Source organism: Hoplias malabaricus, chromosome 16 (genome assembly GCF_029633855.1).
Source record: "Hoplias malabaricus isolate fHopMal1 chromosome 16, fHopMal1.hap1, whole genome shotgun sequence".
NCBI classification, from domain to species: domain Eukaryota; kingdom Metazoa; phylum Chordata; class Actinopteri; order Characiformes; family Erythrinidae; genus Hoplias; species Hoplias malabaricus.
In genome coordinates this window covers 31687177-31699522 of record NC_089815.1, presented here as the reverse complement: position 1 = coordinate 31699522, position 12346 = coordinate 31687177, and the positions used below count along the sequence as shown (strand labels likewise).

At 44.4% G+C, this 12346-nt stretch overlaps 1 protein-coding gene across 2 annotated transcripts in view; it reads right to left on the bottom strand.

Moving 5' to 3' along the window:
* mark1 (MAP/microtubule affinity-regulating kinase 1) overlaps positions 1 to 12346 on the bottom strand; it is a 33731-nt gene that overhangs the window by 11660 nt on the left and 9725 nt on the right. For both annotated transcript variants that reach the window (XM_066647288.1, XM_066647289.1), the window contains exons 2-8: positions 11645 to 11848; positions 10578 to 10631; positions 4412 to 4460; positions 2346 to 2411; positions 2047 to 2117; positions 370 to 426; positions 39 to 275 (exon numbers count right to left, since the gene is read on the bottom strand). In XM_066647288.1, coding sequence (XP_066503385.1) covers positions 39 to 275; positions 370 to 426; positions 2047 to 2117; positions 2346 to 2411; positions 4412 to 4460; positions 10578 to 10631; positions 11645 to 11848 — 738 coding nt within the window. The remainder of the gene's footprint in view (positions 1 to 38; positions 276 to 369; positions 427 to 2046; positions 2118 to 2345; positions 2412 to 4411; positions 4461 to 10577; positions 10632 to 11644; positions 11849 to 12346) is intronic.

The following is a 12346-nucleotide window of genomic DNA, read 5'->3' as shown; positions in this document are numbered from 1 at the left end:
AATCGTTCAGCCCTAGCTCCGAAGAATTTAACACTTACCTTCAAGTTCTGTCCATCAAAGGGCAGCGACCCGCTGACCAGTGTGTAGAGAATGACGCCCAGGCTCCAGACGTCCACTTCTGGGCCATCGTACTTCTTTCCCTGAAAGAGCTCAGGAGCTGCGTAGGGCGGACTGCCGCAGAACGTGTCCAACTTGCTCCCGAGGGTGAATTCGTTACTGAAGCCAAAGTCTGCTATTTTAATGTTCATATCAGCGTCCAGGAGCAAGTTCTCTGCCTGTGGAGAGGAGAGGAGAGACAGGAACAGGTCAGGAGGCGATGCTGGAAGGACACGCCACATCTGATAAGCCATGTGGCCTTGGACGACTCACCTTGAGATCCCTGTGGACTATCCTCTTCTGGTGGCAATATTGCACTGCTGACACAATCTGAAACACACAGGGATACAGAAAGACGAGCAAAAAGAAAGAAAGAGAGAGAGAGAGAGAGAGAGAGAGAGAGAGAGAGAGAGAGAGAAGGAGCTTATATGAGCCTGCTACTCAAAGACCAGCAAAGTGGAACTTGCTGGCTTCATTTCTGTAAATACTGCAAGTACAATGTCAGGCCCCAGCCACTAGGTGGCAACACGGGTGTTAAATTTAAATTCTAACTAAAGCAGATTTCACTTCATGCAGTAAAGGCAAGAATAGTTCACTCTGAAGTTTTGTGGACACCTGCGAATCTAAAGTTCCTCCCCAAATGAAGGATATAAAGCAGGAGTTTGTTCCTCTTTGCTGCAGGAACATCTTCTACGTTTCTAATTCAAAGGAGTGTAATTTTGATCGTATTCATCCACAAGTCGCCAGAGGAGGGAGTAACGGATGAAGGACAGTAAGTTCTGGATCATAAATGCTACTCTAATCTCTTCTAAAGGTACTGGATGGAGCTTCATCACTTGAGATGACACAGGTCCACTGGCCCAAAGGTCCATGACAGGGGGTTTTCTATCTCTTTCTGAAACTTGGAAATGAATATTGTGACACGGTGTGCAGTGGATATTCATGCAAACATTGAGGGATTATAACATTGGGTGTCGGTATGGAGGTGCAGCAGATAGTGTCTCTATCACACAGCTTCAGGGACCTGGAGGTTGTGAGTTCGAGTCCCGCTCCAGGTGACTGTCTGTGAGGAGTGTGGTGTGATCTCTCTGTGTCTGCGTGGGTTTCCTCCGGGTGACTGTCTGTGAGGAGTGTGGTGTGTTCTCCCTGTGTCTGCGTGGGTTTCCTCCGGGTGACTGTCTGTGAGGAGTGTGGTGTGTTCTCTCTGTGTCTGCGTGGGTTTCCTCTGGGTGACTGTCTGTGAGGAGTGTGGTGTGTTCTCTCTGTGTCTGCGTGGGTTTCCTCCGGGTGACTGTCTGTGAGGAGTGTGGTGTGTTCTCCCTGTGTCTGCGTGGGTTTCCTCCGGCTGACTGTCTGTGAGAAGTGTGGTGTGTTCTCTCTGTGTCTGCGTGGGTTTCCTCCGGGTGACTGTCTGTGAGGAGTGTGGTGTGTTCTCCCTGTGTCTGCGTGGGTTTCCTCCGGGTGACTGTCTGTGAGGAGTGTGGTGTGTTCTCTCTGTGTCTGCGTGGGTTTCCTCCGGGTGACTGTCTGTGAGGAGTGTGGTGTGTTTTCTCTGTGTCTGCGTGGGTTTCCTCCGGGTGACTGTCTGTGAGGAGTGTGGTGTGTTTTCTCTTTGTCTGCGTGGGTCTCCTCCGGGTGACTGTCTGTGAGGAGTGTGGTGTGATCTCTCTGTGTCTGTGTGGGTTTCCTCCGGGTGACTGTCTGTGAGGAGTGTGGTGTGTTCTCCCTGTGTCTGCATGGGTTTCCTCCGGGTGACTGTCTGTGAGGAGTGTTGTGTGATCTCCCTGTGTCTGCATGGGTTTCCTCAGGGTGCTAGAAAAAGGTTTATAGACACCCTATGTTCATTCATTCATTCATTGTCTGTAAGCGCTTATCCAGTGTACGCAGCACTGAGGAAAAACAGCCATTCAACTTCACTTTACAGTGACAGTAATAGGATCATCCTCTGACCTGACGAAACTTGGCCCTGGCTTCCTTCTCCTTCATTCTTCCATGTGCAACTAAGTAGTCGAATACTTCACCTGAGAGAGAAAAAGAGACATGAAATATAGTCGTGAGTCTATATATCTGTTAGTTGTGCATTATAACAGCATCAGCAGGCTCATAACATCATAAACACATCACAGCGACATAAGAGCCTCAAAACTGCATCACAGCATCGTCATAGCAGCATAAGAGCCTCAAAAGCTTCATAACAGCCTCATAAGGTCATCATTTCATAACGGCATTTTAACAGGATGTTAACTCACCTCCGCTTGCGTACTCCATTATCAAATAAAGTGTCTTCTCTGTTTCAATCACTTCAAATAACTTAACTGGCAAAAGAAGAGAAGAGAGATAACAGTTAGGAGCAGATGAGGACTAATCACCCGAGGCCTGTGTCAATCACGGCAGGTTGTCGCTCTGTGTGTTGTTTTTCATATTAATTCTACATGATTTGAAAACAACAATAGCCCTTTATTGTGTGTCATAGGTGCATGAAAAAACAGACAGCTGCAAACAGCCAACAGCCAATAACCAACTGTCTCTCTACTTCTGTTAAAAATATAGAAGTTACTATTTTAGAGATGTGAGGTTTTGTTCCTTCAGTGACGCCAGCTCTGCTGTGAACACAGTGGTCATCGTGTACAGTGACCTCTGAACATACTGTACGAGGACACACACACACACACACACACACACACACACACACACACACACAAGGGTGACTGAGCTCTGAAGGGCCTCTGGGATGTGTTTCTCTTCCTAACAAAAGAAAAGAGGACAGAGAGAGATGAGAATGAACAGAACAGCAGTGAAATACTGACTTCAGACACTTACGGAGAGTTTATTTAAAGGGGCAGATTCAGGAAGTGAGACTAAATCCAGTCAGGAGCTCTGCCTCTGTGTTTGGGACTGAATTAATAAAGCCATTTTAAATGGGGGGGGGGGGGGGATATCCATGAACCAAAACAGCTGACGTCTCTGAGCGTGTTACCAGCTTTAAAAGGGTGAGAGGAGAAGGCAGCGGTGTTTAATCACAGCTTTTATCCTGATTAATCCAGACCCCAGCTCCATATCACACAGACACAGGGACACGGGCCGGAGGGGTGCACACCGGACACTAGGGAGGGGCACTGCTCACTGCGTCAGTCAATCATCAGTTTAAACAAACACCTTGTGAGGAGTCATTTTGGGGAAATACAAAACAGCACTGAACTATGAAGAGGTATCTTTATTCTTTTTAAAATTAATTTTTATGTTAGATTTTTCACCTCAAGGACACAGGGCATCTCACACACACACACACACACACACGTACACACACACACACACACACACACACACACACACACACACACACACACACACACACACACACACACACACACACCATAACCATGAATAAGATTATCTCCAGAGAACAACTTATAAAACAAGGCAGAATATCTAGAAACTGGTTGAAAGGTTTTAATATAATATTAATATAATATTATAATACTCAGGTGTCAGCTGTTGCACCGCAGAAAAAAAGGCCAGTCATCCCAATCGATAGAGAGGTCAGAGCGAGGCAGATTCATGTGACATTTGAGAAAAAGAGGCAAAGCAGAGCGTCCATCAAAAGCACAGACATCCCATAATATGGAGCATACAGAGTCCTGTACAAATCTAATGAGAACATAGATTACAGAGAGAGAGAGAGGAGAATAAAAAGACTGAGAGTGATAGTGAGAGAGAAAGACAGAGACAGAGAGTGAGTGAGAGTGATAGTGAGAGACAGAAAGAGTGAAAAAAGAGAGAGAGAAAGTGAAAGAGTGATAGTGAGAGAGAGAGAAAGAGTGAGAGAGAGAAAGAGAGGGAGTGAGAGACAGAGTGAAAGAGAGAGAGAGAAAAGGAGATAAAAAATGCAGAGTCATGAGAGAAAGTGAGCTGTGAGTACGAGGTGCAGAAAGAGGTGGAGGTAGTGAGAAAGACGAAAAAAAAGGAGGAGAGGATGAAGAGAGTAGGACAACAACCCCCATTCCTCCAGAGTCGGGCATTAATCAGAGGAGGGAAAGATTATAAGAAAAGAGGGGATAGAAGGAAATGAGAAAAAGAGGTCTTTAAAAGTTATGAGAAAGACAAAGAGCAAAGAGAGAGAGAGAGAAATCATTTACAAGGTCTGGGTTTATAGGTCCATTAGACTGAGGTTCTGATCGGCTTCATTGGGGTTCTTCAGTGGCCTCTTGCTGGGCTGAGGGTAACTCACTCACTCTGTCTCTCTCTCTCTCTGACACACACACACACACACACACACACACACACAGGTTCTCCATCCACAAGGTAGCAGTCTTACCTATATTAGGGTGATTCAAAATCTTCATAATTCGTACTTCTCGAAAAAGCTGTGGAGAAAAGCAAAACTATTTTAAAAAGAGCACAAAGTAAAAACAGCTACAGAAATGCACCATGGGATGTGAGGGCCAGTTTTTTTTTAAATCCTATGTTCTGTGCATTTAGGGGACGGGGGGAGATCTGGAACCCACCAAACCACACACTGAAACAAGACCACAGTCAATTTACTGTTTGCTGCTGAAGTCAGAAAACATAGCGTTTATGTGAGAGCTCAGAGACATAAGGTCTTCAGAGACTGAGGTTAAACTCAGCGAAACAGACACAACGAGCGCGGAGAAATAAGAGCACTGAGTAAAAACGGAGAAGAAAGAGAACAGAGTGAAAACGACTAAAAACCAGAGCTTCTGCTCCTCGCTCCTCACTGCTGTGCGCTCGGGGTCGGGGTGAACAGCGAGCGGCTCATTATCATTTAAAGGAACAGGTGCTGAAAGCGGGCGTTCTGAACAGGGGCTGTTTACACAGGGGGAGAACACTGCTGTGGGGCTCGTGGGGTTTGGACCAAAGCGGGTCACAGACATTTCATTAAGAAACAGAGCTGTGTTCCACTGCAGAAAAGAGGGGGAATATGTCCTCTTTTAACATCATTCTGACTGCATCTACCTCAGAGTGAATACATCACAAACCCAGAGAGAGAGAGAGAGAGAGAGAGAGAGAGAGAGAGAGAGAGAGAGATCCAGAGGAAAAAAGAAGTGGGTGTTTTCGTTCCAACTCCATCAACCACACGCCACAAAAATCCAACAATACTCTCTGACACATCAATTTATCACACAACAATGCTGTCGTAGAAACACTTTGTTTTCAGATGCACCTCTTCAGATTTTCTGCATTTTTCGGAGCTGGGGAACATACAAACATCTTTACGTGGGAACGCAGCTTTGGAGAGAGCCACCAAAACACAATTAAATCTTTTAGGACATAAAACTACTTTATAAAGCACTCTGATAGTTATTCCCCAAATGAAAACCCTCTTGGGTAAATTAAGATGTCTTCATTAACAGGAAGTACAAGAACTGATTTCTACAATGAAACATGGCAGTGCTGGGCGATGTGAGCGCAAATCAATATCACAATTTTACCACGATTACGATTAATGAACGATTAATGAACATATTTTTGACCCCAATAATTCAGTGACTCCAGTGCGCTCCAGGGTTAAAGCTGGGATGTTTCTCTAATGTCACTGGGAGCTTGTTTCTCTCTGGTTTTCTGAGCTCTGTTTATATTTGGTGTGTGATTGTGCTTTGGTCGCTGACATTTTTTTCCCTCAGTGTTTACATTTGACGTCTTTTTGTTCAGTGTCTTCTTAATTAAAGTCAAAACACAGCACGTCCAAACCATAGACGCTGTTTTTTCTTTGGTACGACGTGCTCGAGTCGCTCGGTCGGCCTCGGTGTTTAGGTTCTCCTCCGTGTTACTTCCATGTAGCAGATAGGGGCAGAATCATGTGACTACTGCGTGGTAGTGTGCTTTTAATGACAGTACATGAACACACACTGGGGACATAACAGAATAAAACACTTTTTAAAAAGTTTAAAATGTATATAATCGATGTAGAAAAGTCTTTTAGAAGTTCTGAACGTCGATTTTGATTAATTTTCTATCCATTGCCCAGCCTTATAACATGGGTCTGTACATTTTAAATATTTGATATCCACACACACCATGTCAAATCCAGCTCTCCAACCCCCGAGGAACTCAAGAAATAACTTAAAAAGTAAAGGGACTCCAACCTGATGGAGCAGGGTGGCCTTGCCCTTAAGCGAGGGAGCACCTTGAACGTTACAGAACCCAAGAGACAACCATCAACTTGAGAAACAACCATCATCAAAACTGCATCAAAGACTAATGCGCTACCAATAGAGGAACTCGGCTGGCCAACCACCTCGGGCAAGTTGTTGGTGGTTTCTGGCGCATTCAGGTTTTATAGAGTGCAAGGCATCCCCTCGCTTAAGGGCAAGGCCACCCTGCTCCACAAGGTTTGAGTTTCCAAACGCCAGAGGAGTCCCCCCCTCCCCAGAGTTTCAGAATTCCTCAGGACAGTGGTTCCCAAACATTTTCTGCTGTTCCCTTTGTTTTTTAGATGGAAATATTATCTAGACCACCCACAGAAATCTTTTGCTTCCACACTACACTGGAATTGATTTTAAACATTGCACTTACTGCTACTTGTTGGTGAACAAAAAGACAAATCACATTTATAGTGGAGTCATTAATACTGACATTCATTAAATATCCCATTCGTTTGCCTTGCTGCGCCCCCCTCTGCAATAGTGCCATGCCCATCACTTTGAGAACCACTGCCTCAGGACACGGGGGGCTGGATCTGCAAGAGCAGTGGCTCCCCCGTGACACACAGAGTTAATAACAGACTTTCTTTACGTTAAAGCTACAACAGCCTTGAGATTCGGTGTCAAAAATAAGACAAAAACACTGGACTCCAAATGAGTCTTGGTCAACCAACTACGAACATCACGGTTTGAACATCTACTCTAATAAAGGATGGAGGAGACTCTGCTGGAAGTCACACTGAGATTTCTCCCACCTCTGATCTCCAGCTGTCGACAGGACTGTGCTCTTTTTTCCCTGAGAACCATTCTCCTTACTCGGACACAACGGGAGAGAAAAGTAAAGCTCAGAACAACAGAAAAGAACAGAACTCATTTACCTCTGAGTGGCACATCAGCTGCAGTAAATCAGAGCCTATTATTAGAGCCACATTTTCAAAATCAAACCTCATCATCCACCCCGAGGTTATAAAGTGTGTATTTATGGTCTTCACTGGGGTCCTATTCTCATGTTTGTGAGTGTTTGCCTCATACAGACTTAACCACAGCACTTGAAATGTGTCTGTTTAGCTTTTTAAATCACTCACAATTATAGTATACAGTACACACAGATGTTGACCACAGAGGCACTTCAAAACAGGACAATGACGCAGACGGAGAAAAACGTTCTCTAACACATGGAGGTCAGGCCAAACCGATTAATTGCTTCCAGAGTCTCCCACAACAAAGAGTACAGTAAGATAACCATGTGCTGAGTGACACTCCAGCAATTTCCCACAACAGAGCCCCAATAACACCGTGATTAAAGTCTCGCTTCTGTGGCCACTATCGATCTTTGGTGAATGAAGGGTAAGAAATATCAATTATACTTCCTACATTCCTGGAGAAGGAAGAAGAAGAAGAAGAAAAGCAGAATCTGAAGCAGAAAATCAAGCAGAAGCAAATGCAGAAGAAGCAGAAAAACAAAAAAAAGTGCAGAAGAAAGAAGGAGCAGAAAAAAGAAGCAGAAGAAAATCAAAAGTAGAAGAAGCAGAAAAAGAAGAACAGAAGCAGAAGAAAAGCAAACGCAGAAGATGAAGAAGTTGTAGAAACACCAAAGAAAAAAGCTAAAGCAGACGAAGCAGACACAGAAAATCAAGCAGAAGAAGAAGGAGAAGATGAAAAGCAAAAAAGTAGCAGCAGAAAAAGAAGAAAGAGTAGAAGAAGAACAAAATGCTTTATGAATCACATTGGGGAAACTGGTATTTAACCTATTTGTAGCAGTGAACACACACACACACACACACACACACACACACACACACACACACACACACACACACACACCCCCCAGTGGCCCAGCGCCCAGGGAGCAATTGGAGGTTAGATACACTGGTTAAAGGCACCTCAGCCGTGACGGTCCAGGACCAGAACATTTTCCATTTTTCCTGCTAGTCCAGCGCATCGACCCTGCATCCTTCCTGTCCCAAGCCCCCTTCTCTACCACTCAGAGCTGTGTACTGCGAAATACATCATACCAGAGAAAACCGCTGGCACAATTCACATCTCACCTCACAAGGCCTTCAAAAGGTGTTAGACTTAAATGTATTTAAAGTAACACTAAGTAGTATTTTACCTTACAATTACATCTTCACAATCAGCATGAAGCTCCACAGAGCTGTAATACGGAGAATAGAGCCTCTACCGTTCATAATTCATGTCAGCACCGCAGAAAATGCACTATGTAACTTGAAGAAAGGTAGGAAACTAGACCCTCACCTTCCTCTTGATTTCAGAGCAGTGCTGCAACAGCATCTCACACTCTGCCAAATCTTACCTACTTTTAAACCTAAAAAAGTGGAGCGATGAATGCGGGGAACGTCATAATTCATTTCCAAAGATTCAAATCTAATCTTTGTTCTAATCTAATTTCCCAAGATTTCACCTTCATCTTCTTTCCAGATTAAACTCTGGAGACGGGTGGAGCTCACAGCTGGGCGTGGAGAGTGAATAAAAGGCTGTGTCTGTGCTGTAGACCTGAAGACACCTGGTTTCCATCACCACAGCTGTTAAGAAGGAGTATCTTACCATTAACACGTACCATTTCACACCAAACCACTTTCAGTGACCCTTTTCCATACCGACCACGGCAGTCTGCAGCCATTTTGAAAATCCAGTGGATTTCCCCTTTGTTATGATACGATACGAAGTAGCGGCGCAAGGCCCAAAGACCCTGACTGCTCGTGTGTGTGTGTGTGTGTGTGTGTGTGTGTGACCACAAGCTGGTCATTAATCTTCCTGTCAGAGAATGAGGCATGGACGATCACTGTAGCGCGCGCGCGCACACACACACACACACACACACACATCACATATCCATCATAATATCCATCACAAAAGACAGACCCAGAACCATTTTCTCTCCTGCGCGAAGGACAGTTGGATCAAGAAAAATAGGTGCGCATGAAAAATGATGCAAAAAAAAAAGTGTGGGGGGGGGGATCAATCATCTATGGCCATGTTATCAATAGCTATTTTTGGGAATTTTTCCAGTTTTCCAAACAACAGCTGAGAGAAGAAACGACCATTCCAGTTTTAAACAAAGGCCAGGTTTATGACCCACTGCGTCTGTCTCTGGACGTGACCCTGGGACAAAAGCAAAGAGTCAAAGGACAGAAGAGCTGCTCGATAAGAAGTTCAGGACCTTGCCCGGGAGCTGACCTCAGCAGCGTAACCATCGTAATCCGGCGTTGGCTGCTATTGATCAGCTTTGATAAAGACTAGAGTCACACACAACAATCGATAGGCAACATAATGACATCAGTACATGTAACACAGTAAACAACTACAGAGAGGTCAGAGAGAACGAAGCCTGTCTGGATTTCAGAAACCCGGAAGGACACTGTATCAGAACCGACACAGAACTGTGGATTTGAGCAAGGACCTTATTTACAAATTTGGGCCTGAATCTCATTGTCGTAAATAGAACATTATGTTGGTAACTTCTGAATTCACCTCTGTAGGATTTATGCTGCCGGTTTTGGACAGAGATGATGTGTAAAATTCTAATTAGAAAATGCTCTAAAGGGTTTGTATGAAATAAAAGCTGATAAGTATTTGATTGGAATTAATTTAGCAGATAATGCACGACTGGGTCGGCTTCTTACATCCCTCTCCTTCATAAATAACCTGATTCACAGAGCTGAGTTTTACTAGAAGACAGACAGAGGACTAATCAGCTCTGCAGATAAGAGTACAGGAGTTTAATCAAACACACACACACACACACACACACACACACACACACACACACACAGGAACATCAGCTCAGGACACTCCGGCTTGATGCTGAATACAGAAACAGACATGTTTCAAAAGCCCCTCAAAAAAATCATAACCCCTGTCTATTTATTTTCATGTATACATGATTCAAAAATGCCATCTTACCTTAGATACAGGGAAAATAAAAGATGTTTACACAAGACATAATATAAAGAAAACAGACAAGTGCAGAGAAATAAGAGAAAACGAGAACGAAGAAGAAAGAGAACAGAGTGAAAACGGCTAAAAACCAGAGCTTCTGCTCCTCGCTCCTCACTGCTGTGCGCTCGGGGTCGGGGTGAACAGCGAGCGGCTCATTATCATTTAAAGGAACAGGTGCTGAAAGCGGGCGTTCTGAACAGGGGCTGTTTACACAGGGGGAGAACACTGCTGTGGGGCTTGGGGGGTTAGGTTTCCTTAAGACCCAGAACTGTGTTTACTTGTGAAAGGAATTATAATTTGTCCCCTTTAACGCATTTAAAATAAACTACTCCTGTGAAGTACTCGCACTAAATGGCTCACCTTCTGTAAACTCGTGGGGTTCAGCTGCGTCTTATCAATAATCTTCACAGCAACCTGAAAAACAGAGCAGAGTCCATTAGCAGAGTTCAGTAAGGACTACAGACTCACCACTGTACACTGTATGTCTGAATATTTGTAGACAACTCTTCTAATCAGTGATCTACTCCACTTTAAAGTTGAACCCAATGTGGACACACACACGTTCAGTTGTGCACATATATACACATTAAGCTACATATCACGGTATAATCTCCATGGAAAAGCATTACCAATTGCATGCATCCCTCTGGAGGAGCTACACATGAGCCTAAAGTCATCATGTTCATGTCCAATGCCATGTCTGGGCTAGAGGGGTATAAAGACCCCCAACATTGGCCTGTGCAGAAGTAGGACTGTGTTTTCTGGAACAGATCTTCATCCAGTTGAGACTGAGATCCAGAACTAATTGTTCAACTTGGCTTCCTGCACTTGATAAATATCTTGTAGCTGTATTCCATCAAATCCTCACTGAAATGTTCTAAGATCTATAGTAAACCCTTCTCAGAAGAGTAGAAGACGTCACTGCAGAACAAAGTGGGACACACTCCTAATCAATGCCCTTCATTTCAGAAGAAATGTGAGATGAGGTTTCTACAAACCTTTGGCCCTCTACTGCAGTTTCAGAGTCACTTTAAGGCAGTTTGTCTTCTCTTTCGCTGGCTTTGCTAATAACAGCAGTGTGTGTGAGAGAGTGTGTGTGACAGAAGTGTACAGCAAGATCTAAAGGCTTCAGGGCTTAGATGTCATCAGCCATCCAGGCGTATGGACATAACGCCTCACGGTTTACATAACACAGATTTCCCCAGCTCTTCTGTGGACGACTACTCTGACGTAGCACAGCATCAATAATGGATTGTGCTTGGAGCTCTAGGTTAGTGCCTGCTTTTATTATTTCCTTTTAAAAGTCACAGAAATATCTCAAGCTGCTCACACTCACTGTGGCACCAGGTTTTTACGCTGACAAAAGTCTAAATATCAATATTAGGACCTGATGCAGAAGAAACAAAAAAGCGGTGCGTATACGTTACCTCACGTCCCGTTAAAACATGTCGCGCCAGTTTGACTTTGGCGAAGTTGCCCTTGCCGATGGTTTTCATTAACTTGTAGTTGCCGATGTGCGGCTGTTCGTCTGTGATAGACGCCACAGAGTTTCGACACCGCGGGAGACTCTGTCGACTGGCCGATTTCGCCGGGGGTGCCGGGGGGTCGGGGTAGCCATCCACTGACGTGTGCTGGAAGATACAGAGGGAAGAGGTTGGTGAACCGCACAAAAATATGACTTCTGACCCCCCCAGGGGCAGTCAGTAAGAAGTGCTTGGGTGCACACTGACCTTCTGCAAATATTTTAATGATGATTTTGGTCAAAGTAAGTGTCGCAGTTAGGAATCTCTCTTTGTGTAGAGATTCTACAAAGCCGGATTTCCCCGTTTAGCCGGATACAAGTCTAAAACCAAACGTGTCCAATAGGAAGAGAGCCGAGGAAAATCCACAACTGAAGCTAAGTGCCATGTGAAATATTCCCCTGGTTTATCACTCCTCGGTATATTTTGTCTTCCCTGTTCTACGACCGATCGAATGAAGCAGCTAATTGGTCTGTGGATGTGGCGTACAAGGCTGCATGTCAAACCACAAACACCAAAGTCCCCTGTGAACAAATAGTAATCGCGATATATCTAGGGTTCACAGAATTTACCAAGAACTACTGTATTCTCCATGCAATTTTGGCCTGA